This window comes from Scyliorhinus torazame, chromosome 6 (genome assembly GCF_047496885.1).
Source record: "Scyliorhinus torazame isolate Kashiwa2021f chromosome 6, sScyTor2.1, whole genome shotgun sequence".
Taxonomy (NCBI): Eukaryota; Metazoa; Chordata; class Chondrichthyes; order Carcharhiniformes; family Scyliorhinidae; genus Scyliorhinus; species Scyliorhinus torazame.
In genome coordinates this window covers 125,763,870-125,791,057 of record NC_092712.1, presented here as the reverse complement: position 1 = coordinate 125,791,057, position 27,188 = coordinate 125,763,870, and the positions used below count along the sequence as shown (strand labels likewise).

Sequence of the window (27,188 nt, the reverse complement as noted above, 5' to 3'; positions counted from 1 at the left end):
GGAGGGGGAGGAGGACGCCGCGGCCCCACGGCAACGGAGGCACCCGGGGGCGCCCCGTGTGTACCGGCCCCAGCAGTCATACCAGGACCTCACGGACCGGGAATGCAGGAGGAGACTCCGGATGAGGCAGGAAACCGTGGCACACATCTGCCACCTGCTGGCACACCTGTCACCGCGTGGCACTGGCGGGGGACACCCTCTCCCCGTGTCCATCAAGGTTACGGTGGCCCCGAACTTTTATGCAACGTGGTCATTCCAGGCTCCGAGTGGGGACCTGTCCGGCATATCGCAGACATCGGTGCATCCGGGCAGTGACAGATGCCCTATATGCCATGGCGCACCGCTACATCCGCTTCCCTGTGGACCGGGCCAGCCAAGATGCCCGGGCCGTGGGCTTCTCTGCCGTGGCCGGGTTCCCCATGGTCCAGGGCGAGATCGATGGGATGCACGTCGCCGTGCGGCCACCTGCAGATAACAGGGCCGTGTTCACCGATAGGAAGGGGACCTATTCGATGAGCATACAGGTGGTCTGCGACCACCGCATGATGATCCTGCACGTCTGCGCCCGTTACCCGGGCAGTGTACACGACTCATACGTGTTGTCGCGGTCATCCATCCCCGGCATGTACGAGGGACGCCATCCATGGCTGAGGGGTTGGTTGCTGGGCGACAGGGGCTACCCATTGCGATCGTGGCTGATGACGCCTATACGGAGGCCATGCAATGAGGCGGAGAACCGCTACAATGATGCCCATGTAGCGACAAGGGGTGTGATCGAGAGGAGCTTCGGGCAGCTGAAGATGCGTTTCAGGTGCCTGGACCTCTCTGGGGGCGCCCTCCAGTATCGGTCAGATAGGGTCGGCTGCATCATTGTGGTGTGCTGCGTCCTGCACAACACAGCCCAGCAGAGGGGCGATGTGCCGCAGGCAGAGGAGGGCGGACTGGAGGAGCAGCAGGAAGGGGCGCAGTCCTCCCCAGATGAGGGGGCTGGGGGTAATGGTCAGGGCAGACGGGGTAGGCACAGGTGAGTGGCTGTCCACCGTTACCGGCTGGCCCAGCGGGCACGGGACAGACTGATAGACGCCCGCTTCACTGACTAGATGGGCGTGGGAATCAGGTAGCATGGCCACAGACCGCACACCATGGCAACAGCCGACCACCCACACCCCCCACCCATCCACTCACCCAGCACCCTCACCCCCTCCCCAACCCCACCCACCCCACCCGCATGCACACCCCCCTCCCCCATTGCCGATCCACCTGCGGCACAACGGGCCGGGCTCACACAGTTGCGGGTGGACGCGTGTCTATTGCAGGCCATGGAGGATGATGACAACCCGCCCTGCGGTGAGCTCCTGGCTCCACATCGTTGGACTATGTCTGACCCATGGCCACAGTACCACCATCCACCCGGACTATCCCTGCATGCGGCTGTGACACTGCAGCGCACGGTCCCGTCCTCTGCCCGGGGGGATGTTGATGGCGGCCCAGGGGGAACGGGGCAGACTCACCTGGGGCTGAGGTAAGACCACCCCTCACACACACACTTGCGCTCGACGTACATGACACCCCCGCACGCTTTGGACAGAGCACAAAGGCAGCTTCTGTAGGTGTAACATTGACTTTAATAACCAAAGGAGTTCATGCACGTGCCCTAGCCCCTAAAACTCATCTGTGCCCTGCACCCATTGCCAACTTACTCAATGTCTAATTGTTTGGCCTTACGGGCCCTTTGACTACGTCTACGTGGTTCCCCAGATGGTACAGCAGAACTGGAGGTGGACTCCTGCGATTCCTGCCCTCTGACGCTGGATCCCTTTGGCGGCCGTTTCCTGGGGCGTCCTGGCCTAGATGGGCCAGGCTGTGGCCCCGGCGACTGGGATGGCGAGCTGCCAGCCTGTCCTGCCCGTTGCCCACCCGATGCACCTGGGACGGAAGGGGGGGGAGTCCGAGGTTTTGCGGTGTTCCGGGACCTCCCCTACAGGGGGAGCCGGGACGGACCACACCACCTCCTCCTCCTTCGGGGTGCCCGATGGCCCCCAGGCCTCTACATGGGTGGGGGATGCGAACGGACTGGCCATCCGATGCCCCCCCGACATCTGGCGCTGCCAGTCCTGGAGGCCCGTGCTGGTATCGACAGGGGTCTGCAGGTTTGCAGCCATGGAGCCCAGGGGGTTGGCAAACCCTGTCTGTGACAGTGCGACGCCAGCTCGCACATGGCCACTGTCGCCGATGCCCTCAGCGATGGCCTGCTGAGACTGGGCCATGGCCTGCTGAGACTGGGCCATGGCCTGCAGAGACTGGGCCATGGCCTGCTGAGACTAGGCTATGGCCTGCTGAGACTGGGCCATGGCCTGCAGAGACTGGGCCATGGCCTGCAGAGACTGGGCCATGGCCTGCTGAGACTAGGCTATGGCCTGCTGAGACTGGGCTATGGTGTTGAGCGCCTCTGCCATCTGGCGCTGGCACTGGCTCATGGCCTCCTGTGAGAGGGCAGCCATGTCCTGGGCCACAGACGCCGCCTGCACGGAAGGCCCCAGGCCTCGCAAACCGTTCTCCATGTCTGACACCGTCGCACCCATTGCCTCCACTGTGGATGCCACCCGTGCGATGTCGGCTTGGGTGGCATGCATGACCGGCACCACTCCCAGCTCCTGGACGCGGGTGGACTCCTCCACCTGCGACCGCAGCCGCCGCAAGCCGCCCGCCACCCTCTTCGCTCGTCTCCGGGTCGGTGGTTGCATCGGATCTATGTGTGGGTGTGGTAACTCCAGGAACCCGGGATCCATCTGGGCGGCAGATGTTCGCTTGGGCTGGGCTGCCCTCCGACCGCCCGGCCTCTCTGCTGCTCCTACCTCCACCTGCTGTACCGGGACGGCTGTGTTGTGCGCACCAGTGAGTGTACCAGACGCCTCATCACTAAAGTGCCCAACCGAGGTGAGTGTTTCTGCGATGGTGGAGGGTGTTGGTGACAGCAGTGGCGTTGTGTCGTGCTCTTCGTCCCACTCTGAGTCCATGGCACTTTGGGGTGGGAGTTCGTCTCCACCCATCCACTCTGAGTCACTGTCCGGTATTTCGCCTTCCTGGGTAGTGCTGTCCCGGGTAGGGGTGTCCTGGGCAGTGCTGTCCTGGGTAGTGGTGTCCTGGGTAGTGATGTCCTGGGTAGTGGTGTCCTGGGTAGTTGTGTCCTGGCTCGGATGTGACGGGGGCCTGTGGCTGCCCCCCTCGTCGCTGGGTGGTCGCTCCCGCACGTGACGGGGGTGTCGTTTCCCTGTTGCTCCAGGTCTCTCCGTCTCCCGTGGTGTGCGAGGGGCATCCTGCGGGCGTCGCATGCTGGAGGGTCCGGGTCTCTCTGTCTCCCGTGGCCTCCGAGGGGCATCCTGCGGGCGTCGCATGCTGGAGGGTCCGGGTCTCTCTGTCTCCCGTGGCCTCCGAGGGGCACCCTGCGGGCGTCGCATGCTGGAGGGTCCGGGTCTCTCTGTCTCCCGTGGCCTCCGAGGGGCATCCTGCGGACGGTCTGCATCTGCGGGGATGGGTGCCTGGACGTTTGGTCCTGCGATACACAATGAAGCATGCATGGTTAGACATCAGGCAGTGATCAGGTGATATGGGGGAGGGGGATATAGGGGAGGGGGGATATGGGGACGGGCTGTCGGTGGCTCACTTGCTAGTACGCCCCCGACCTCTGTATCAGCAACCTCCCGGTCCTCAGGTCCGCCAACCAGTTCCAGGGCCCTTTCCTCGTGTTCGGTCAGTGGCCTCTCATCAGCGGGGCCTCCTCCAGTCCTCACATGCTCCCTATTGTTGTGTGCGCGCTTCTCCTGTGGGGTGGGGGGGGGGGGGGAGGTGGTGGCAGGGATAAAAGGCAACATTGTTAGGCTGGTATATGAATGCACGCCATCGGTTGCGCGTGCATTGCAGAGGTTAAGGTTAGGGCTGGATTCACTTGGGGATATGGGGGAGGGGGGATATGGGGAGGGGGATATGGGGGATATGGGGGAGGGGGGATATGGGGGAGGGGGGATATGGGGAGGGGGGATATGGGGGAGGGGGGATATGGGGAAGGGGGGATATGGGGATATGGGGGAGGGGTGATATGGGGAAGGGGGGATATGGGGGAGGAGGGATTTGGGGGAGGGGGATATGGGGAGGGGGGATATGGGGGAGGGGGGTATATGGGGAGGGGGGATATGGGGAGGGGGGATATGGGGGAGGGGGGATATGGGGAGGCTCACCCTGCCTGCTCTGACGAGGTCGTTCACCTTCTTGTGGCACTGGGTGCCTGTCCGTGGTGTCAGGGCCACAGCGGTGACGGCCTCTGCCACTTCCCTCCACAGACGCCGGCTGTGGCGTGGGGCAACTCTGCGGCCGTGCCCGGGATACAGGGCGTCCCTCCTCTGCTCCACTGTGTCCAGGAGCGCCTCCACATCCCGTGACTCGAACCTCGGGGCTGAGCGGCGGCCAGCCATCCAGTCGGGTGTTCCGGTCGGGTGTTCCGGTCGGGTGGGGGGGAGCAGTCACGTCGTGCGGCGCGTATGACGCTGCACGGCGTGAACCACGTGCGCAAGCGCGGATCCCGTTACGTCGCTGCTAGCCCATTTCGGGCCGGAGACTTTCGACCCATTTTTCCGACGTGACGCAAGTCGGATTTGCGCCATTTTTTGCGCCGATCGGCGGACTTTTCGCCGATAACGGAGAATTTCGCCCCTGATGTTTCCTTTAAGTAGCACCGATAGGGGACCCTTCCTGCTGCTGAACACATGTTCAGCTGTGCAATGTTACCGTTTCCAACAACCTAACTTTGTGAGTTGGTGTTCTCAATGTAAAAATCAAAAAGGAGGAGTGCCTGTCAGTGGAACAAGACCTGAGAGTTGCCCTGTCATCAGTTCCTCCCCAGATCAAGAGACTCTGCTCACACCTATCTTGAACCCTAATAAAACAACAACTCATCCTGTCCTTGGTGAGGTATTCCCTAAACACTACCTTCAGCTCTATCAAGCTCAACCTCGCACAGGATGATGTTGCATTCACCCTGCAGAGGTGACTAGACCCTTCAGGCAAGTATGTCACTTTTGTACCAACTTTTGGCAGTTGTCCTTTTGGAAAAATGGCCTGTTCTAAATCATCAGAAGTGTTGTGTTCCTCTACAGAAACGCTGTCTATATCAGCTAACTGGTCCTCCTAGTTCTGTAACACGTGCATACCAGATGACCGTGGTTCCTCGTCATGTCTGTCTGCTCTATCTAAATTTGAAAATTTGTCATCTGTACCCATTATCCTTGATGAATGTACCCTAAGAGTTTGATTGCCATGTTGCAAAATAATTGTTTTGCCATCTATGCCTATGATCTTCCCTGGGCCTTTCCATTCATTAAAATTGTCTCTCTTATAGCATACTATGTCTCCTTGCTGAAAAACGGTATTTGATGGCTGTACATTATGCCTTAAAGCTCTGCGAATTCTTTCAGAGACTACTGCTTCCAAAAAAGCTTTTCTACTGCTATGTTACACATTTAAATGTTCAGCAAAGTTAGAGCTAATTGTAGTCCCTTCCCATGCTGGAGGCTGGTCATCCAAAATGGACGGAATTTTAGGATTTCTACCAAACACTAATTGATAGGGATTATAGCCCCCAACCATCTGCAATGAATTCTTTGTATGTACCGCCCATGCTAAAACTGAATTTAACTTGCAGTTTGGTCTATCTGCCAAAATTTTCCGGAGCAGGTCACCTATTACCGCATGGTTTCTTTCACACACACCATTACTAAATGGGCTTTCCGCAGCCGTATTCATAACTCTGATATTCAAGTTTTCACACATATCGCTAAACTCATCATTAGCAAATTCTCCCCCATTGTCCGTAATGAATTTTGCCGGTGTGCCCATTCCTGACCCTATCCATTTTTCCACGATTTAATCCAAAATTACTCTCTTTTCTTCACTTCGTACAATCGTTGATTGACTAAATCTGGTTGCTAAATCTACAAAATGCAAAATAAATATATCATTGGCTTTATCCCAGATCTTAAAGTCCATGGCCACAATATAGTTTAAATCCCTCGCCAAAGGTAGAATTACTATCGGTCATGCTGGTGTCTTTCTGTACTTCCTACAAACTTCACAGCGATCACTGACCTGTTCTATCAGCTTAGTATAGTCTTCATCCCTTACCCCTACATCCTTTAATAATTTTTTCAATCTCCGAGGAGACGGATGCGCAAATTGCCTATGCAGTTTTAATACAAAAAGCTTTTTATCAGCTAAAGTCCCATTTTCAACTGCCATTAACACATCCTTAACAACTGTACTTGAAATATTATTTGTCAGTAATGGAATACAATAATGTCCCGACTGTATAAATTGTAAGTCCACCGTCTTTCCAAAAACTGTTGCCTTTTCCTGTTCCATATCCAGCTCCATGTGTGCTTTCTTCATTGACGGTCTGCTCAGAAGCAAAGGTATCTCACTTGATACAACATCTGTGCTAATGAAATGATTCACTCCAGCAATATTTTAAGGGATCACCACTCTTTTCAGTGACTTCAGAGTATTATCATCCCCAAACCTGAAATTTGTGGAACTTTCAAATTCCTTAACCTTGTTACGATTTTGAGCATTCAAGGAGTCCAGGTAACATTTTAACCAGTCAATTCCACACACAGTAGATGTGCAGCCACTGTCCAATACAGCACAATTGAAGGATTCTGTGACCAACACCCTCATTACCGGTGTAAAATTGCTTGTTAATAGGACAATGCCTTCTTTCTGGTCACTATCTTTTTCCTCTTCTGACTCTTCATTGTCATGTGTCGCTTCAAACACTATTATAATGTGTTGGACAGTTGAAAGCATAATGGTATTGAGAGTCACATCGAAAAAATTGATTTATCATACCCAATGCATTTCTGGGGTTCATCTTCCTATTGTAGGTTCTAATTGGGTTTCTGTCTTCATAATTTCCGGGTCCCGATCTCCTTCTATAGTCATGGAACCTGTTTATAGCCGTACGATTTTGCCATCCTGTTAGTAGTTAGTAGTGTATCTTCCATATTCTGCTTTACTGCAGACTGACCTATTTGGGTCATCAGAGCCATCGGAATCGAATAAGGCATCCTTATCCGCAAACTGAACTCCTGTCAAAACTAGGAGCCTATCCATGTTGCTCACTCTAGCACAGTCAAGTAATTTAAAGGCCAACACAGACTGTGGAAATTCCAGGTTGTGATTCTGCAGCCTTTTATATAGTCTGCCAAATTCTATTATATAGTCTTCCATGGAGAAATCCTCTATTTTCCGGAACCCCTATCAAAATCCGACCATGCTTCATACGCAATTAACAAGTCATCCTTTTTATAAATCTTATCCATATAACATAATAGAGTCTGCAGACCTTCTTCTGAGTCTAACTCTTCCAATTCCAGCTCTGAAAACACTTTGCTTCGGATTTTACTGTCAGAAATAGAGAAAAAGCCAATGCCATACCTTGTTTCCTCTTTCCCAAGACAGTTACCTTAGTCCACACAACTACTGCACTTCTCCATTGGTCGTACAATCCCCTTTCAGAAAATAAGGGAGATAGTCATAATTGGCCATATTTATCCTAGGTTCAGCCATATATCCTTTTTTTTTTTTTCTTCTCACTCACTCCTTGGTTTGGTCTGGAAAAGTTGTGTCTTTGAACCCTTCACATTTGCACAGCAACCATCCTCTGCAACCGTTTGCAGCTTTTTCTGAGGAGACACAGAGAGTGCGTCATTAGCCACACGTACGGTTCACAGTGGTGGGGAGTGGTGTCGGAAGGATTGGGGATTTGAAGGGAGGAGCAGTGGAGGGAGGTTTGGGGGTTGCATGGAGAATTGGGGGTGGATGCTCGCATGGGGGGGCGGAAAGATCTATATGGGGGAGGTGGCGGCGTTGGTGTCTACTCACTCGTGCTGCCCGGCGTAGGTCGTTGACCTTTTTTCGCCATTGGAGGCCAACCCTCATGGTCCTACTCCCGGCGCTCACAGCTGCTGCCACCTCGTTCCAGGCAGCACTGGCTGCCCTATGGCTGACCCTCCGGGATCCTCGGGGGAACAGGACATCTCTCCCGGCCTTCACTCTGTCTAGGAACTTCCCAGATCTGCATCCCCGAATCTTGGGGCCAGTCTCTTGGGCGCCATTGTTGCGAGCTGGCTGGTGCAGTTTATGTGCTACTTGACCTTGTTAGCAGGGCCTGGCGAGCGCAGTGCTGACGAATTGGCAGGCGAGCCTTCATTTGCAGTGAGAAGCTCATAGGGCCTCATTAAGTGGACCAATTAATCTTGAATAGCATTTTCAGCCTCGCTGGGACAAGCACCGGGAAGCTCGCTGCAGTTCCTGCTTGTTACCACACATCAAAATATTTTTGGAGAATCGCGCCCTTGTTTAAAAACAATTTAATCTGTGATTTAAAGTGAAGAATAGGCAATGATATTGAAAAGGGCAGGGAAATAGCCTCGTTTACTACAGTAATTTCTATGATTCTTTACGATGAGCTATGTGCATACAGTTGTTCCACTAGTAGAAAGCTGTTCTTGTACTAAAGTTACAACTTTAATCTCAGAGTGTATACCATACAATATATTCTGTTGGCTTTCAAAGTATCTGTGAATGTGATAAGCTTGAATATGTCGGGTGATTTGAAAACAAACCAATATTTAATTTTACACTCTGAGGGTGTGAATTATTGAAGTTCTAAGGTTATCATGTTCCATAACATTTTGAGATCAGACTCCGAGCACAAAGCTTCATAACATTAAAATTAATGCCTAGAAAACCTGGTGGGCTATATTCCCAATGTGTGTCACCATATAAAAGTTCAAAAATGTATTCGTAAAGGTTTAATGCCTCTGAATTATCTCTTTATCTCTAAGTATAGTTGTCTCTAATTAACCCATTCGACTCAGTGATGGTAAAATTCTCAGAAAATGGTCAGACATAAATTGCAGGATAAAGAATAGACAATTTTCTTTTCACTTTGAAGAGCTGAAATGTGTTTTCAAGCAGCCACACGGCAATAATATACTGAAGAAAGAAAATAAATCTCACAAAAATATCAATATTAGTAAAAACAAAAAACTGTTTCATTGTTTGAAAAAAGGCACGCATAGGGAAAACTATCACAAAAACTCCTTGGCCGGGATTCTCCGCCCCCGTCCCGTTGAAAGCGCCCCCCCCCCCCCGGCGATTCTCCGGGCCTCGACGGGCTGAGTGCCCGCCGAGTTCGGCCGAGTTCCGCCAGCGTGGGTCACGTATGGTCCCACATGGCGGGACCTGGAAGTTCTGTCTGCGGGGGCCGTCCTGGTGGGGGGATCCGACCCCGGGGGGATGGCCTCCATGGTGGCCAGGCCCGTGATCAGGGCCTACCAATCAATGGGCGGGCTGGTTCTGTGGGGGCCTATGTTCCTCCGCGCCGTGCCCATCTAGGGCTCCGCCATATTGCCCGGGGCCGGCGCGGAGACGAGAACACTCGCGCATGCACAAACTCGCGCCGGCCGCGGTGCGCCGGCTGGGGCAGCGGAGACCACTCCGGCGTCGACCTAGCCCCCTAGGAGGGGTGCATACCTGACAATCGAGGGCTGTTGACGCCGGAGTAGTTCACGCCACTTTTCACACCGGCGTCAGAACTTGGCCGCGGGATTGGAGAATCCCGGCCCTTATATTCCCCATTTGTAATATTCTTATTTTACCATCTCATATTCAACTGCAAAAGAGTGAACAGATGATAACAGTTTGATTGATTGCTATCTAAGTTTTTTATTCTGCATTACAGGCTTTATTGTTTTAATTTTCAATTGCATTTTCGGTGTTTTTTTATCAGAGATGTTCTTATTAGGCAGAGAGTGATGGAGAGTAATGGCCTCTCCCTCCAGGCAAGACCATTCAGAGCCCTAGACACCGGTTACATCATTAGCAGCTACCAGTCCCTCTCAAACTCACAATCCATTCTCCAAGCCCTCGCTCCACGTGGCTGTTAAAGTTATTCCTTTGGAATATTGTGCATTTTTAATTGGGTAAGGATGACATCTTGTGCAAGTCAGGGCAATTAAAATCAGTACTTACATCCAAAGGATGCCTTGAGGCATTTTAATTGATCCACCACCCTCAGCCATTCAGAGTAACAAAGGCTGAATGGATAATTGAGGACAGATTGAAATTCTTAAATGTATAGCGTCATGGCTGTGCTTCCTTAATTTAGTTTTTGGGGGTTTATTCCGATGGTCAACATACATTCATTACTTAATTTTGTCCTGCGCTGAAGGACTAAAGTTTCTGTTATTGTTGTTAGATTAGAGTCTCTGCTAATGTTTCAGCCGCTTGTTTTTTCTGATCCTTTGCAGCATACTAAGTAGCCGTATGTAGTAATAGTGACGAGTTCTTTATGCTGCTCAAGGCAGTAATTTGTTTATGCCTCATCGTGCACTTCTCATGAAGACATTCTTTATCATGACTGACTGATTAGGTCACCAATTGACTGATGATGTTGCCAAGTACGAGAAAAAAGATTAGAAGTTTGCATTTATGAATCCTTCCAACTAAAGTGAAATGCAAGCAGAAAACAATGCTAATAATAGAGTAGTTAAGATCCAGTTCTTATATGAAACGAAAATCGCTTATTGTCACAAGTAGGCTTCAAATGAAGTTACTGTGAAAAATGAAGTTACCACATTCCAGCGCCTGTTCGGGGAGGCTGTTACGGGAATCGAACCGTGCTGCTGGCCTGCCTTGGTCTGCTTTCAAAGACAGCGATTTAGCCCTGTGCTAAATAGCCCCTATAAAATCAAACCCATTGAAAAGAAAGTGAAGATTAGTTTCATAAATCTTTATTTTCCATTCCAGAACTCGTATTGTTTCTCCCGTAATCGATGTTATTGACTGGAAGACATTTCAGTATTATCACTCAGTCGATCTACAGCGAGGAGTTTTCAACTGGAATCTGGACTTTCATTGGGAACCAATACCAGAATATGAGCAGAAATGGAGAAAGTCTCCCACCAGCCCTATACAGTAGGTGATAGGACAAATATCTACTTAACTGCCTGTCTGATTATATTTCAAATCCATAAAGCAAAAAATTATCCAGAGGAATATATATTTATAGTCAATTATGCCTAATGCAGCTGAAAAGCAAAGGAGATAAGTGCAAAAGATGTACAGAAGTATAAAAATTAAGTGCTGTAAATCGTGGCAAAATAATTTTCCCATTTTACTTTATTTAATGTTGCATTATTGATCTTTTTGAGTGTCTTGGTGGGACAATGCACACATCTGGTATGATACACAGACCTGGAAGGTCCATAGTTTGATCTCCATTTAGTGAGAAACTTGTTGACTTCAGCAGTGGCAACATTGTGACATTATTCCTGGCTTCAACTTGCCTTCATTAAGCAGAGCAGCAGTGGGCATCCTGCATGCTCCCATTTTCAATCAATTATTCTTACTGCAAAGTGCATGGGCGGGATTCTCCGTCGGCCGAGGCAGAAATCGGTATTCCCGGGCCTCCACGATTCTCCGCCTCCCATGGGTCGAATTCCTGACAGCGTAGTTCACTTCTGCTTTTAAAAATCATGAAACCGCCGTTGTGGCCGTTGAGGGAGAGAGAGGAGGTAGGAGAGGTGTGACTGAGGGCTGACGGGCCGGAGACTGGCTGGGGGGGGGGGGGGGGGGGGGTGGCGGTGATGATGGGGGAATGGGCTGTGTTGCCGGATTGACCCCCCACGGGACTGGGGTGGTTTCCAGGCACGGACCGCCATTGTCACAGCCTGCAAGCAGCCATCTTGCTACACACCCAACTGACCACCCATCTTGGCCCCTGGTTCTGCAGAATGACACCGGCTGTATGGATGCCCTCACCCCTACACCCCAGCTCCACCCTCTGCCATGCCACCCTCACACCCCACCCTCCGCCAATCCACCTGCCTCCTCGGCCGCCATACCACCCCCGCACCCCACCCTCCATCATACCAACCCGTCCCAATGCTGCCACCCTCCGGCGGGGCATCACACGGCCCACTCAAGGACAATGCCCACAGTAGCCCCTAAGGGGCTGCCAGACAGGTGCCGCAGAATGTACCACTGTCATGGGCAGCACTAGCCTACGGTACCCCTGGTAGCAGGGATGGACGCCAGGGCAAGGGATGCGGGGATTGGGGGGGGGGGGGGGGGGGGGACATGCGGGGCAGAGTCTGCAGTGCCAACCGGAGGCACTATGTAACCCATTGGATCTGGTTTGGAACGGGAGTACACATCATGCTAACATGCCGGCCTTTCATGCCCTGCAGACAATGGATATTGGAATACAACCAGCAATTCCTGCTAGCCGCCGCAGCCCTGGTGGATGGCCAGTGGCTGTACGATCTGGAGCTGCCTGAGGAGGAGGAAGCTGCAGCAGCGGAGCATGCCACAGTGGAACAGGAGGTGGCCACCCAACAGGTCGAGGAGGTGCAAAAGAGGCGTTGCATGAGGCCTTGCGTGACCCGGCAGAACCTGTAGTTTGAGGACCTGCCCGGCCGGCTGAGCAGAGGGACAGTGCGACATATCTGCCAAATCATGGCGCACCTGGCACTGCAGGGGAATGGGTGAGGACATCCGCTTCCAGTGCCCATCAAGGTGATGGTCGCCCTGAACTTGTATGTCACGGGGTCTTTCCAGGTGCCAAGTAGGGACCTGTCCGGGATCTCTGAGACCTTGGTGCACAGGTGCATCCGTGCCGCCCCAGAGGCCCTTTATGCCCGGTCTGCACAGTACATCCATTTCAATGTGGACCAAGCGCACCAGGATACCCGAGCGGCGGGGTACGCCGCCATTACCGAGATGACCCGGGTCCAGGGGGTGATCGATGGGATGCATATCCCCCTCTGAGCACCTGCAGATGACAGGCCGCTCTACACAAACCAAAATGGGTTCCACTCGATGAACGTGCCGCTGGTGTGTGACCGGCTGGGTGTTGGCTCCTGGATGACAGGGGTTATCCATTGCAGTTGTGGTTGATGATGCCTATCCAGAGGCCACAGACCGACAGCAGGACCCACTAAAACGATGCCCATGCAGCGACCAGGGATGTGAATGAGCGGTTCTTCGGCATCCTGAAGATGCGGTTCAGGTGCCTAGACCGCTCTGGTGGGGACGTCCACGTGACGCTGAGTGGGTTGCCCGCATCATGGAGGCCGGCTGCATCGTTCACAGCATCGCGCAGCAGAGGGGTGACGTGCTGTAGGAGGAGGATGAATGCCAGCCTCATCCGATGAGGAGGATGCGGAGAAGGGGGAAGGATGGGGAGGACATGGGGCCTACGCAGGCAGGAGAGACCAGGTAAGGGTGGCAGATTTCCTTCCCTAAAGGACATTAGTGAACGAGATGGTTTTTTACGACAATCGACAATGGTCATCATTCGACTTTTAAAATTCCAGGATTTTTATTGAATCCAAATTTAACCATCTGAAGTGGTGGGATTTGAACCTGATTCCCCAGAGCATTACTCTGGGTCTCTGGTTTACTAATCCAGTGATAATACCACTACATCACCACTTCCCCAGCTAGTCCCTGGAGTTGGCCCGCCCTCCGACTAACTGTCCCCTTGGGTGTTCCTACCTGCACCTGATGTACCGGAGCAACTGTGTGGTGCGCACCAGAGGGTGTCCGAGGTGAGTGTCTCTGGCATGGTGAAGGGTGTTGGAGCTAGCTGTGACAAGAAATCCATGTGATCCTCGGACTCGAGCTCCGGGGTGTCTCGGGTCTCTCATCAAGGGCTGCCGCCCATGATCCTGTCGTCATCACTGCGCGGCAAAAGGGTGGGCCAGGATCTGGTTGTGAGGCTGGGGGCGGAGGGCCTGGTCCATCACCAGCAGTTCCTGCAAGACAAGATGCATGATTAGACCGCGGGAAGGGGGGGGGGGGGGCAGTGGGGGTGAGGTTGGTGTGGAGATGAGGGTGGGGATGAGGTTGAGGGTGGTGTGGGGGTGATGTTGGGTGGGGGGGGGGGTTGACACACGTGACATGGGGAACCGCAACTCAGCGGGCTCTCACTTCCTCGCCCGCGGCCGATCTCCACCCCGGCAACTTCCTTTTCCTCTGGGCCGCCAACCATGGTCAGGGGCCGCAGGTCAAGCAGTCCCCCTCCAGTTTTCTCCCACTCCTGGCAGTTGTGGGCGGCCTTCTCCTGGGGTGGAAACAGAAAACAACAGTGTTAGGCAGTCCGATGTATGCAGCCCAGGGGTTAGGTAGCTGGTGGCCTCAGTGACCATGGCACCAGGCCACGTCGGCTGGTATGGGTGCCGGCATGTGGTGCAGGGTGGGGATTCGGACTTGGGGGTGGGGGGGATGTGATTGGGGGGGGGGGGGCGGGGTGATGGGTCTGTGTGATGGGGTTATTGCTAGGGGCACAGTGCTGCTATTCACCCTGGCTGTCCTGAGGACTTCTGGCACTGCTGGCTGGTCTGGATGGTGTTGCTCGTGGCGCTCACCGCTGTTGCCACCTGCGCCTAGGCGCGATCAACGGCGGCGGCTGGCAGCCTCCTTCCTGGGCTGGGGTACAGGGTGGCCTGCCTCTCCTCCACCGCGTCCAGGAGGGTCTCGAGCTCGGCATCAGTTGGCTTGGATAGTGTGTGTGGGGAGTGAAGTGTGTATGTGTAGCTGTAGCTTGTCAGCCTCCTGAGTGTCAGTCACAAAACCAGCGAATCCTGCTGTGCTCCACGCCCGGGTGAGTCACAGAATCCCCGCCACGATCGAGAAGGCGACTACTTACGACGAGGCGGTCCAGATCCTACGCAAGCGGTTCTTCAAACCCATAAACGAGGTACATGCCCGGCATCTGCTCTCTACCTACCGGCAGCGCTCAGGGGAAACGCTAGACGAATTCGTGGAAAAGCTCATTGCGCTCACCAGGAACTGCAGTCATCAGGATGTGACGGGGAAGTCCATATGAACCTGCACATCCGAGACGCTTTCGTGTCCGGCATCCGTCCGACCTATATCCGGCAGCAACTCCTCGAAAATGGAGCAAAAGGCCTCCAGGTCACAGTAACACTCGCCACCTCGCTGGAAGTGGCCCGCCACAATTTAGGCATGTACCCCGCGGACCCTGTGAGCCCCCCTCGGACTTCCCCAGACTCGGCCACGCTACGGGCCTGCGCCGCGCGGCGATCCGCCCAAACACCGTGCTATTTCTGTGGGCAGGGCCAGAACCCACGTCCACGCTGCCCAGCCCGCTCCATCATCTGCAGCGACTGCGGGAAGAAGGGGCATTTCGCGAGGGTCTGCCTGGCTAGGCCCAAGGCCCAGAAGCAAAAAGATCATCAAGCCGAAAATCATGCTCACAGGCCCGCAGGCCTCGCAACGCGACTGTGCACTGACCAGACACGCCGCCTTCTGACACGTCATCTGCCTTGTGCGAATCATGGGGGTGGCCATCTTGGCGGCGGCCATCTTCTCGATCCGACTCGTGCGACCGACGGCGGCGGCCTTTTTGTGAATCCAACTCGGCTGAGGAATCGGACTACCCGCAACTGGGAGCAAACATCCTCGACCAAACGCGGCCAAAGCACCTGCAGAATTCCATGATGCAGGTCCAGGTCAACGGGCGCGACACTCCCTGCCTCTTAGACTCCGGGAGCACGGAGAGCTTTATACACCCAGAAGCAGTAAGGCGCTGCACCTTGCGCACCCATCCCGCGTCCCAAACTATAGCCCACGCCTCCGGGTCCCACTCGGTCCAAATCAAGGGATATTGTATTGCGGACCTCTCGCTCTCGGGCGCCGAATACGCTCGTTTCAAACTTTATATACTCCCTCACCTCTGCGCCCCCCTGCTGCTCGGGCTGGATTTCCAGTGCAGCCACCGAAGCTTGACACTGAAGTTCGGTGGACCCTTGGCCCCCCCTCATGGTATGCAGCCTTGCGACACTGAAAGTCTCACCCACCTCTCTATTCGCGAACCTCACTCCCGACTGTAAGCCCATCGCCACCAAGAGCCGGCGGTACAGTGCCCAAGACATGACTTTCATCAAGTCAGAGGTCCAGCGTTTACTGGGAGAGGGGGTCATCGAGGCTAGCAGCAGCCCCTGGAGAGCACAAGTGGTGGTAGTACGGTACGGGGCAAAGAAACGGATGGTCGTGGACTATAGCCAGACCATAAACCGCTTCACGCAGCATAACAGAAATGGTCAATCGGATCGCTCAATACCGGGTATTTTCCACTGTTGATCTCAAATCCGCCTACCAGCAGCTCCCTATCCGACTGAAAGACCGCCCCGATACTGCTTTCGAAGCAGCCAGCCAGCTCTTCCACTTCCTCAGGGTCCCCTTCGGCGTCACAAATGGGGTCAAAGAACAAAGAACAAAGAAATGTACAGCACAGGAACAGGCCCTTCGGCCCTCCAAGCCCGTGCCGACCATGCTGCCCGACTAAACTACAATCTTCGACACTTCCTGGGTCCGTATCCCTCTATTCCCATCCTATTCATGTATTTGTCAAGATGCCCCTTAAATGTCACTATCGTCCCTGCTTCCACCACCTCCTCCGGTAGCGAGTTCCAGGCACCCACTACCCTCTGCGTAAAAAACTTGCCTCGTACATCTACTCTAAACCTTGCCCCTCTCACCTTAAACCTATGCCCCCTAGTAATTGACCCCTCTACCCTGGGGAAAAGCCTCTGACTATCCACTCTGTCTATGCCCCTCATAATTTTGTATACCTCTATCCGGTCTCCCCTCAACCTCCTTCGTTCCAGTGAGAACAAACCGAGTTTATTCAACCGCTCCTCATAGCTAATGCCCTCCATACCAGGCAACATTCTGGTAAATCTCTTCTGCACCCTCTCTAAAGCCTCCACATTCTTCTGGTAGTGTGGCGACCAGAATTGAACACTATACTCCAAGTGTGGCCTAACTAAGGTTCTATACAGCTGCAACATGACTTGCCAATTCTTATACTCAATGCCCCGGCCAATGAAGGCAAGCATGCCGTATGCCTTCTTGACTACCTTCTCCACCTGTGTTGCCCCTTTCAATGACCTGTGGACCTGTACTCCTAGATCTCTTTGACTTTCAATACTCTTGAGGGTTCTACCATTCACTGTATATTCCCTACCTGCATTAGACCTTCCAAAATGCATTACCTCACATTTGTCCGGATTTAACTCCATCTGCCATCTCTCCGCCCAAGTCTCCAGACAATCTAAATCCTGCTGTATCCTCCGACAGTCCTCATCGCTATCCGCAATTCAACCAACCTTTGTGTCGTCTGCAAACTTACTAATCAGACCAGTTACATTTTCCTCCAAATCATTTATATATACTACAAAGAGCAAAGGTCCCAGCACTGATCCCTGTGGAACACCACTGGTCACAGCCCTCCAATTAGAAAAGCATCCCTCCATTGCTACTCCCTGCCTTCTATGGCCTAGCCAGTTCTGTATCCACCTTGCCAGCTCACCCCTGATCCCGTGTGACTTCACCTTTTGTACTAGTCTACCATGAGGGACCTTGTCAAAGGCCTTACTGAAGTCCATATAGACAACATCTACTGCCCTACCTGCATCAATCATCTTAGTGACCTCCTCGAAAAACTCTATCAAGTTAGTGAGACATGACCTCCCCTTCACAAAACCGTGCTGCCTCTCACTAATACGTCCATTTGCTTCCAAATGGGAGTAGATCCTGTCTCGAAGAATTCTCTCCAGTAATTTCCCTACCACTGAAGTAAGGCTCACCGGCCTGTAGTTCCCGGGATTATCCTTGCTACCCTTCTTAAACAGAGGAACAACATTGGCTATTCTCCAGTCCTCCGGGACATCCCCTGAAGACAGCGAGGATCCAAAGATTTCTGTCAAGGCCTCAGCAATTTCCTCTCCAGCCTCCTTCAGTATTCTGGGGTAGATCCCATCGGGCCCTGGGGACTTATCTACCTTAATATTTTTTAAGACACCCAACACCTCGTCTTTTTGGATCACAATGTGACCCAGGCTATCTACACCCCCTTCTCCAGACTCAACATTTACCAATTCCTTCTCTTTGGTGAATACTGATGCAAAGTATTCATTTAGTACCTCGCCCATTTCCTCTGGCTCCACATCAGGATGTGACGGGGGAAGTCCATATGAACCTGCCTTCCAGAGGACAATGGACCAAATGGTGGACCAGTACGGCTTGCGGGCTACATACCCGTACTTGGACAATGTCACCATCTGCGGCCATGATCAGCAGGACCATGACGCAAACCTTGAAAAGTTCATCCAGACCGCCCGAGCCCTCAACCTGACCTATAACAAGGAAAAATGCGTTTTCCACACCACCCGGCTGGCCATCCTCGGCTACGTCATGGAAAACGGGGTCCTAGGTCCCGACCCCAACCGCATACGCCCCGTTAAGGAGCCTCCCCTCCCCCGTAGGCTCAAGGCCCTCAAACGGTGCTTGGGGCTTACCTCCTATTACGCCCAATGGGTCCCCAAATATGCAGACAAAGCCCGCCCACTCATAAAGACCACGGCATTTCCCCTGACGGCTGAGGCCCGGCCGGCCTTCAGCCGTATCAAGGCCGACATCATCAAGGCCGCTATGCACGCGGTGGACGAAACCATCCCTGTCCAGGTAGAGAGTGATGCGTCAGACATCGTCCTGGCTGCTACCCTCAACCAAGCAGGCAGGCCAGTAGCTTTCTTCTCCCGGACCCTTACCGCCTCCGAGATTTGGCACTCTGCAGTCGAAAAGGAGGCAACAAGCCATTGTGGAGGCCGTGCAGCACCTGAGGAAATACCTAGCCGGTAGGAGGTTCACCCTTGTTACCGACCAACAGGCGGTAGCCTTCATCTTTGATAACGCACAACGGGGCAAAATTAAAACTGATAACATTTTGAGGTGGAGGATCGAACTCTTCACCTACACGTACGATATCAAGTATCGTACAGGGGAGCTCAACGAGCCTCCAGATGCCCTGTCCCGCGGCACGTGCGCCAACGCGGAGGATGGCCTGCGGGCCATCCACAATGACCTCTGTCACCCGGGGGTTACCCGGCTCGCCCACTTTATCAAGTCCCGCAACCTACCTTACTCCACCAAGGAGGTCAAGGCCATGACCAGGGCTTGCCAGATCTGCGCAGAGTGCAAACCGCACTTCTACCGGCTCGCCTCTAAAGGCCTCAGGGCCCTTTTGAGCGACCAAGCGTGGACTTCAAAGGTCCCCACCCGTCCACCAACCGCAATACCTAACCGTCACCGATGAGTTCTCCCGTTTCCCATTCGCTGTCCCCTGTCCCGACATGACCTCAGCCACCGTGATTAAGGCACTGCACAGCATCTTCACCCTGTTTGGTTTCCCTGCTTATAGCGACAGAAACCGGGGTACATTGTTCATGAGCGAAGAGCTGCGTCAGTATCTGCTCAGCAAGGGCATCGCCTCGAGCAGAATGACCAGTTATAACCCGCGGGGAGACGGGCAGGTGGAGAGGGAGAACGCAACAGTTTGGAAGGCTGTCCTCCTGGCCCTACGGTCGAGAGGTCTCCCAACCACCCGCTGGCAGGACGTCCTACCCGATGCCCTACATTCCATTAGGTCGTTCCTCTGCATGTCCACGAATGAGACCCCTCACAACCGCTTGTTTGTCTTCCCAAGGAAGTCCACCTCAGGGGTCTCGATTCCACCTTGGCTGACGACTCCGGGACCTGTTCTTCTCCGGAGACATGCAAGGAGCCATAAAAAGAACCCCCTGGTCGAGAGGATCCAATTACTCCATGCAAACCCCGACATGCCTACATCGAGCACCCCAACAGCAGACAAGACACGGTTTCCCTGTGGGACCTGGCACCCACTGATGCCCCCCCGCCCCCCCCCCACGGTTCCCCTCTCCATCGGTGGACACCGACCGCACGCGCCACCTAGCGCCCCCCACTCCACACACCCCGCCGGCACCGGCACCACTTCTCCCAGCCCCAGCTATCCCCCCTGCGCCCCGACCCGGACCAAAGCTCCGACCACCGTGCTCCCGGATGTACCCTCACCTAAGACGTCCGTGGCCGCCGCACCACCACCTGAGCTGAGGAGGTCGACGAGGACGATCAGGCTGCCAAAACGAATAGATTTGTGATTCCACTTCACCCCCGCCGGACTTTGCGTTTTTTTTAAACAGGGGGTGAATGTGATGAATGGTTACTGTGTTATTGTACCCTTATCATCATGTAAGGTGATGTCCCCCTTAAGACCGGGCTTGGAACCCTGGGTGACTCCGCCTTATTAAAGCCTTCTTTACTGTTCTACTCTCTTGCGTCGTTATTGAGGGTACTACACCTGCATCGTTTCTCATTGGAATCGATTGTGTTCCACGTGGTGCCTGTGCTAGCCCCTTAACAGTCGCTGAATCAGTCCAGGTCCGGCCCCAGTTTTGCTGTTGTGGAAGCCATGAATCCTGCCCCGGTGTCAGCACATAATCTCAGGCACGGAGAATTCAGCTGCATGTGTATGTGCATCACATGAGGAGAGGATCAGCCTTGGCTATGATTCTGTACATAATTGAATATCCTAAGACTACCGTGGCTACGGGGCAAAGTACTGTGGCATAAACACACCTATCTCCCAGCAAGAGTCAATATCTTCAGAAAATTAGTGAGGAAAATTGTAAAACAAATTTTCAAAAGGTTATATTTTTGGATTCATGGGGCACGATTCTCCGGTCTCGTTTTCTAAACTTTTTTTAAAATTTAGATTTCCCAATTCATTTTTTCCAATTTTAGGGACAGTTTAGCGTGGCCAATCCACCTACCCTGCACATCTTTGGGTTGTGGGAGTGAAACACACGCAAACACGGGGAGAATGTGCAAACTCCACACAGACAGTGACCCAGAGACGGGATCGAGCCTGGGACCTCGGCGCCATGAGGCAACAATGCTTCTCCGGCCTCGTTGCATTCGAGCTCAAGCATAACAAAGCTGGTGAATAGCGGGAGAGGCCAAAAACAAGATCTGCACCGAGCACCAAACAGTTTGCGATGCCACCAACACGCTCCCATAGGTGAAAGCGGCATCTCACCGTGGAGTGGCGAGAAACCAATTATCACCACTTAAGCCCCTTTTCCATACAATCAACGAGAACAACCCTATATCCAAACGTCTCCCGTCATTCAGTGGCCTCCCCAGCAAATGTTCTCGCTGGCGCCGATTAGTACTCCTTTTCGAAAAACGTGAACCTGGCGGAAGAGTTTCTGTGTGGAGCCGAGGAGCTGAGTAGCATCTTTGCTCACAGGCAAAGAGCTCACAGGCTTGTCACCTCAGTGCTCGGCGGGTGGGGGGTGCGGTTGGGGAGGGGTGGAGAGTGCGCAGGGGTGGGCCACCGTGGGGGGGCGGTCCCTGAGGGGTAACCAGGCGGGGGCAACCGCTCACGGCACCACCATGCCAACCCATGGATCGTGTGTATCCATTCCGGGGGCAGCCCTTCTGTCCACTTTAACAACAACAACTTGTATTTCTGTCCCTTTTTCAGCTCTGAAGATGAATCTTACAGAACAAAATGTTAGCAGTTTCTCTCTCCACGGATGCAGCTGGACCTCCTGAGTCTTTTCAGCATTTCCTGTTTTTATTTCAGATTCCCAGCATCTGCAGTATTCTGCTTTAATGATATAAAACTGTTGTCCTCAGTATTGAGTGCAGAAAGCTGTAAAGTGCCCAGATGAAAGATGAGGTGCTCTTCCATGAGCTTCATGAAAACATTGCAGCTGGCCATGTAAAAGGACAGATAACTGGAAGCTCGGGGTCATGCTTGCAGACAGAATGGAGCTGTTCACAAAGCGGGATACCCAGTCCGCATTGTAGAAAAGGTCATATTATGAGCATGAATACAGTATGCAGCACTAAATTGAAAGACGTACAAGTAATGTGTTGATTCACCTATCTGGAATCTATCAAATGTTTATTCCTTAAATGAGGAACCATAATCCTTGTAGCCCTTGTAAGTGACCTAAAAATAAACATTAAATGGACAGCCATACTAGCTATCACTGTCTCCCCCCACCCCAGCTTCTACTGAATTCACAAAGCCAACTAACTCTTACCTTTCATTTAATTTGCAATTTTTCATTATCATAGAACCATAGAATCCTTACAGTGCAGAAGGAGGCCATTTGGCTCATCGAGTCTGCACCAGCCCTTGTTCCGAAAGAGCACCCAACCTAGGCCCAATCCCCCACTCCTAGCCCCACCGGACCTTTGGGCAATTTAGCATGGTCAATTCACCTAACCTGCACATCTTTGGTCTGTGGGAGGAAACCGGAGTACCCGGAGGAAACCCCCGCAGACACGGGAAGAACATGCATCTCCACGCAGACAGTCACCCGAGGTCTGAATCGAAGCTGGGACCCTGGCGCTGTGAGGCAACAGTGCTAACCACTGTACCACCATGTCAGTAAGGATAATCTTTGTGGAAAGTGTAAAAATGTTTACTGGTACAATAAGGATACTGTTCTAAATCTGGGACCATGGCATATTGATGGGACAGAGTAACAGGAGATTTGCTCTGAATATGGCTTTGTTGGACTTGATTGTGTGGCCTCATCATGCCTGACGAAGCAACGTGACGAGGCTGGTAAATCTCATGAGATGCCTCACTAGGCAGGATCCAGATTTGCATATTCAGGTGAGCAGTTGGCCTCGGTTGAATATATCAAGGCCAGAGTATCCCAAGGCACCGAATCGAAGGCCCGCACCAGGGAGACCTCACTGTGACGCCATTCAGCAATGGTTTCCACAAACGTCGACCAGGAGTAATGACACTTAGCGGGGTCTCCCAGGTAATTAGAGGCTACCTGATGGTCGGTCTCTGACCAGGGTGGTACCCTGGCACCCCTGATGCCAGCCTGGCACCCTGGCAGTGCCACCCTTGCACAACCAGGGTGCCCATGTGGCACAACCAGGCTGGCAGGGGCACTGGAGTGCCAAGGTGCTTGGGTGTCAGTTTACCCATGCCTGGGATCGGACCCAGGGGTGCATTGCCCTTATGAGGTGGGGTGAGGGGGGGGGGGGCTCGAAGACCCCCTAATCAGTACGTTGGGGTGTTGGGGGTGGAATGTCAAGAGATTGGGATGGCATTTTAAACTGACGTCCTGATCTCTTCCTGAGATCTGCTCATCAGTGCAGGGAATGAATGTAAGTGCAGTCTTGGCGGGGAGTTCCTCGCTGAGGTCCGAAAAAATGTCCCATTTAATAGCGAGGTCCTAGCAGATGCTGAGAAACAGCCCACTAAACACATGCAAAACATTACTCTTTCTTTTTCATTAAATCGCCCCAGTTGTACTGTTGAAACTGTATGAAAAATAGTCAAGTCGGCAATATTGACCACCTATAAATTATAGAAGAAAGTCATCACTGGCCATTTCTTTAATTCATTACCTTAATTAAGCATGATTCCACTCTGTCCCTGTTCTTATTTCAGGAGCCCGGTTGTATCTGGAGGAGTGCTCGGAATCAACCGGAATTATTTCCAAAATATTGGTGCATATGATCCTGCAATGGTGATGTGGGGAACAGAAAATGTGGAACTATCTCTCAGGGTAAGGTTTTCATCAGTATGTCAGAACTCTCCAGTCTGATTGATATCTGGTGCATTAGTCTTGAGCACGCTGTGCTACATCATAGCACTGGAGTTCTGAAGGCTTTGAAACACTGATTTCCTCATTTTGCTGTAATATCTGAAATATTTTCAATAATATTGATACTTTCAAATGATAGTGTGATGACTCGTCTGCTCTGAAGCAAAGGGATTGACTATAACATGAAGTTTCTAAGATATCAGGCATTAACATTTATCATGTAGCTTAGTTATCTGACATAATTAATACCAAATTATTGCTCTTAACCGGAGCATCATCAGCAATCGTTTCTCTTCTTAATTTCATGCTGCTTCCTCTGGAACCCCTCAACGATCTCTGCGTGGCCGCTGCCCCCACCTTCCTCATCCACATGCTGCCCCACAATGACATAATTCAAAGACAAGGAACAGCAATTTTAACTCCCCACCAAGGAAGTACCAGGCAGTTAGTGGACAGAAGCTAAAGTGGGGTGGGAAACGTACCCACCTGTCTCTCCACACAATTTTAAATTGTGCGTTGCAAGCACACACTCTCCAAGTCCCATAACCCTCTCTAAATAGGCGAAATGGGCTCTGGTTATGTCGCATTAACCAGAGGCTTGAGCACGGAAATGGTCACCAGCAGTACATATCTGCGGGGTGCAGGTTCAAGATGCCGGAACAGGTCCAATAAGAGCTTTTTTTAATTGAAAAATTAACCAAATGAGCTCAGTCCCTCACTCGGGCTTCTCCTTGTCCAATTCACGATCATTTCTGCCAAGGACTGCTCCCATGGATGCCTGACAGTCACTCCTGCTTTCAAACTCCTGTTCCTGCCTGCCTGCCTGACAGGAATTAAGGGTTAGTTGAGAGTCTGAGCCTCAGTAGGTAAATGAAAGCCAGAGAGATTTTAGCTCTTGAGTTTAACACTGGAATCTGTCCCTTGCCCCTCCCACATGCCTCCTCCTCCTCAGACACATGATGGGGTGTGTGTTTGGGGCGGGGGGGGGGGTGTGGGCGGTTGAGCAGAGTCCTCTGGGCCATGTTGTGTTATTCACCCAGGGGTAACACGGACTGCAACAGGATGCAGATGAACGGTAAAGCATACACCAAATGTAGGCGTTGGTTCAATACGATTTATTGAACTTCTGTAACAATGTACACAGCTGGCTGTGGGTTGACACTTTACTAGTCTAAGTGTACTAACACTAACTTACTAGACCAGGCTAGCTCTCATCCAGGTGTAGAAGGTGCTGACTGGTATATACACCATGACTGTCACTACAGTTGTCACCAATGGAAGGAGGCGGAGTGTTGATGCCTTGTGTGTTTTATAGTTGGAAGCCCCCCTCTGGTGTTCTGTCTGGTGATTGGTTGTGTTCTTTTCTGTATGTTGATTGGCTCACCTGGCTGTCTGTCACTGCCTGTTTTTACCTCATGATGTGCATGGGTGCACATTATGACAGGCCAGAATTGGGAGAGAGTCTCTTGCAGAAGGACATAGGTGAGTCAACACCAGAGTGGGAGGATTTTGGAGTGACGAAGTGCTTCAGCTTTCAAAGAACAAAGAAAAGTACAGCACAGGAACAGGCCCTTCAGCCCTCCAAGCCTGTGCCGACCATGCTGCCCGTCTAAACTAAAATCCTCCACATTTCCGGGGTCCGTATCCCTCTATTCCCATCCTATTCATGTATTTGTCAAGATGCCCCTTAAACGTCACTATCGTCCCTGCTTCCACCACCTCCTCCAGCAGCGAGTTCCAGGCACCCATTACCCTCTGTGTAAAAACTTAACTCATACATCTCCTCTAAACCTTGCCCCTCGCACCTTAAACCTATGCCCCCTAGTAATTGACCCCTCTACCCTGGGAAAAAGTCTCTGACTATCCACCCTGTCTATGCCCCTCATAATCTGGAGACCTCTATCAGGTCGCCGCCCCCCCAACCTCCGTCAGTCCAGTGAGAACAAACCGAGTTTATTCAACCTCCATACCAGGCAACATCCTGGTAAATCTCTTCTGCACCCTTTCTAAAGCCTCCACATCCTTCTGGTAGTGTGGCGACCAGAATTGAATACTATACTCCAAGTGTGGCTGAACTAAGGTTCTATACAGCTGCAACATGACTTGCCAATTCTTATACTCAGTGCCCCGGCCAATGAAGGCAAGCATGCCATATGACTTTTTGACTACCTTCTCAACCTGTGTTGCTCCTTTCAGTGACCTGTGGACCAGTACACCAAGATCTCTCTGACTGTCAATACTATTGATGGTTCTACCATTCACTGTATATTCCCTACCTGTATTAGACCTTCCAAAATGCATTACCTCACATCTGTCCGGATTAAACTCCATCTGCCATCTCGCCGCCCAAGTCTCCAAATGATCTAAATCCTGCTGTATCCTCTGACAGTCCAGTTTCATTATTGAGTTTCCAAAGGCAGGCCTTGTCCAAGTCCAAGGAGGGGAAGACATATCTGTGCACTGTTAGTGATGCCCAGCATAGTGTGCACAGGGCATAGTCATTAACTCACGCACAGCAGTCTGGAGGGTTTATGGAATAGTACTCGGCTGCAGATGGTACAGTCACATCCAGGGGAGACTCTTAAACTTGCAGTTGGAGAGCAGGTAGTGTAAGGGCACGCGCTGGATCTCAAGGAGGAGGTGGTCCCCATAGGTGATGGTACAGTAGGCCTCAAGATGGGAAGGGGTAAGGTCTACATGGGGCATAGACACAGTCACCTCAAACGACTCAGGGGTTAACACAGGGATAGCAACCACAATTACAACAGGATCAATGATTACCGGGAGAGGAAGCAAAACCTGAATGTTCTGGTCCAGAATGATTGAGAGGGATTTCCACAATAACACAGGGAGGGTCGAAGCTGGTCTGCTAATAAAACCTGAGGACCACCATCTTGGAACTTGCAGATGGTGCAGCAGGAAGTGAAACGAAGAGAAAATGCTGCTGTGGTGGGCTGTTTCGGCTTCTGGATTGAGTGGCTCACAGCACTAGCAGCCAGTTAAAGACACTCTCAGCTGGAATCTATATTACCACGTGAGTGTGAATTACTCTGGGTTCCTACCAGCCCCCTGAAGGTAAGTGAATCGTGGGTTTTTTTCCAGGAAACTCGGGAGTGCAACGCCTGCGTTATTACGCCAGCGTGAGGAAATAGCCCCATTTTCAGAGAATCCAGCCCAAGATATATTGCCACTGGGAGTGTTTGAGGCAGAGACCAAGAAAAGGTGAATAAATAATTGATGTATAGGAAGACTACTGGGGATTTGGGGACCGTATGAGGCAGCAGGGTTCGGTTTGAAGTGCTGTAGGAAAGAGCTGGTACTGACACAAATAGCCTCTTTTTTTTTTATTCTTTCATGGGATGTGGGTGTCGCAGGCTAGGGCAGCTTTTATTGTCCATCACTTTTTGCCCTTGAGAAGGTGGTGCTCAGTTGCCACCTTGAACCGCGGCAGCCCCTACGGTGTAGGTGCACCCACTATGCTATTAGGTAGGGAATGTGTACTGTAAACATTCAGCGCAAGCCCATTAACCCAAAAAAGCACAAAAAGGAACGTAATTTCAAGTGTATGACCTCATATTTTAAAATGAACAGTAAATG

At 52.2% G+C, this 27,188-nt stretch overlaps 1 protein-coding gene across 9 annotated transcripts in view; it reads left to right on the top strand.

The window, feature by feature from the left end:
- LOC140425000 (polypeptide N-acetylgalactosaminyltransferase 15-like) overlaps window positions 1–27,188 on the top strand; it is a 94,201-nt gene that overhangs the window by 40,311 nt on the left and 26,702 nt on the right. For all 9 annotated transcript variants that reach the window (XR_011947741.1, XM_072508762.1, XM_072508760.1 and 6 more), the window contains exons 4-5: window positions 10,864–11,031; window positions 23,435–23,552. Coding sequence is in view for 8 of the 9 variants with exons in the window: in XM_072508762.1 (XP_072364863.1) it covers window positions 10,864–11,031; window positions 23,435–23,552 (286 nt within the window). In the remaining variant the exon portion in view is untranslated. The remainder of the gene's footprint in view (window positions 1–10,863; window positions 11,032–23,434; window positions 23,553–27,188) is intronic.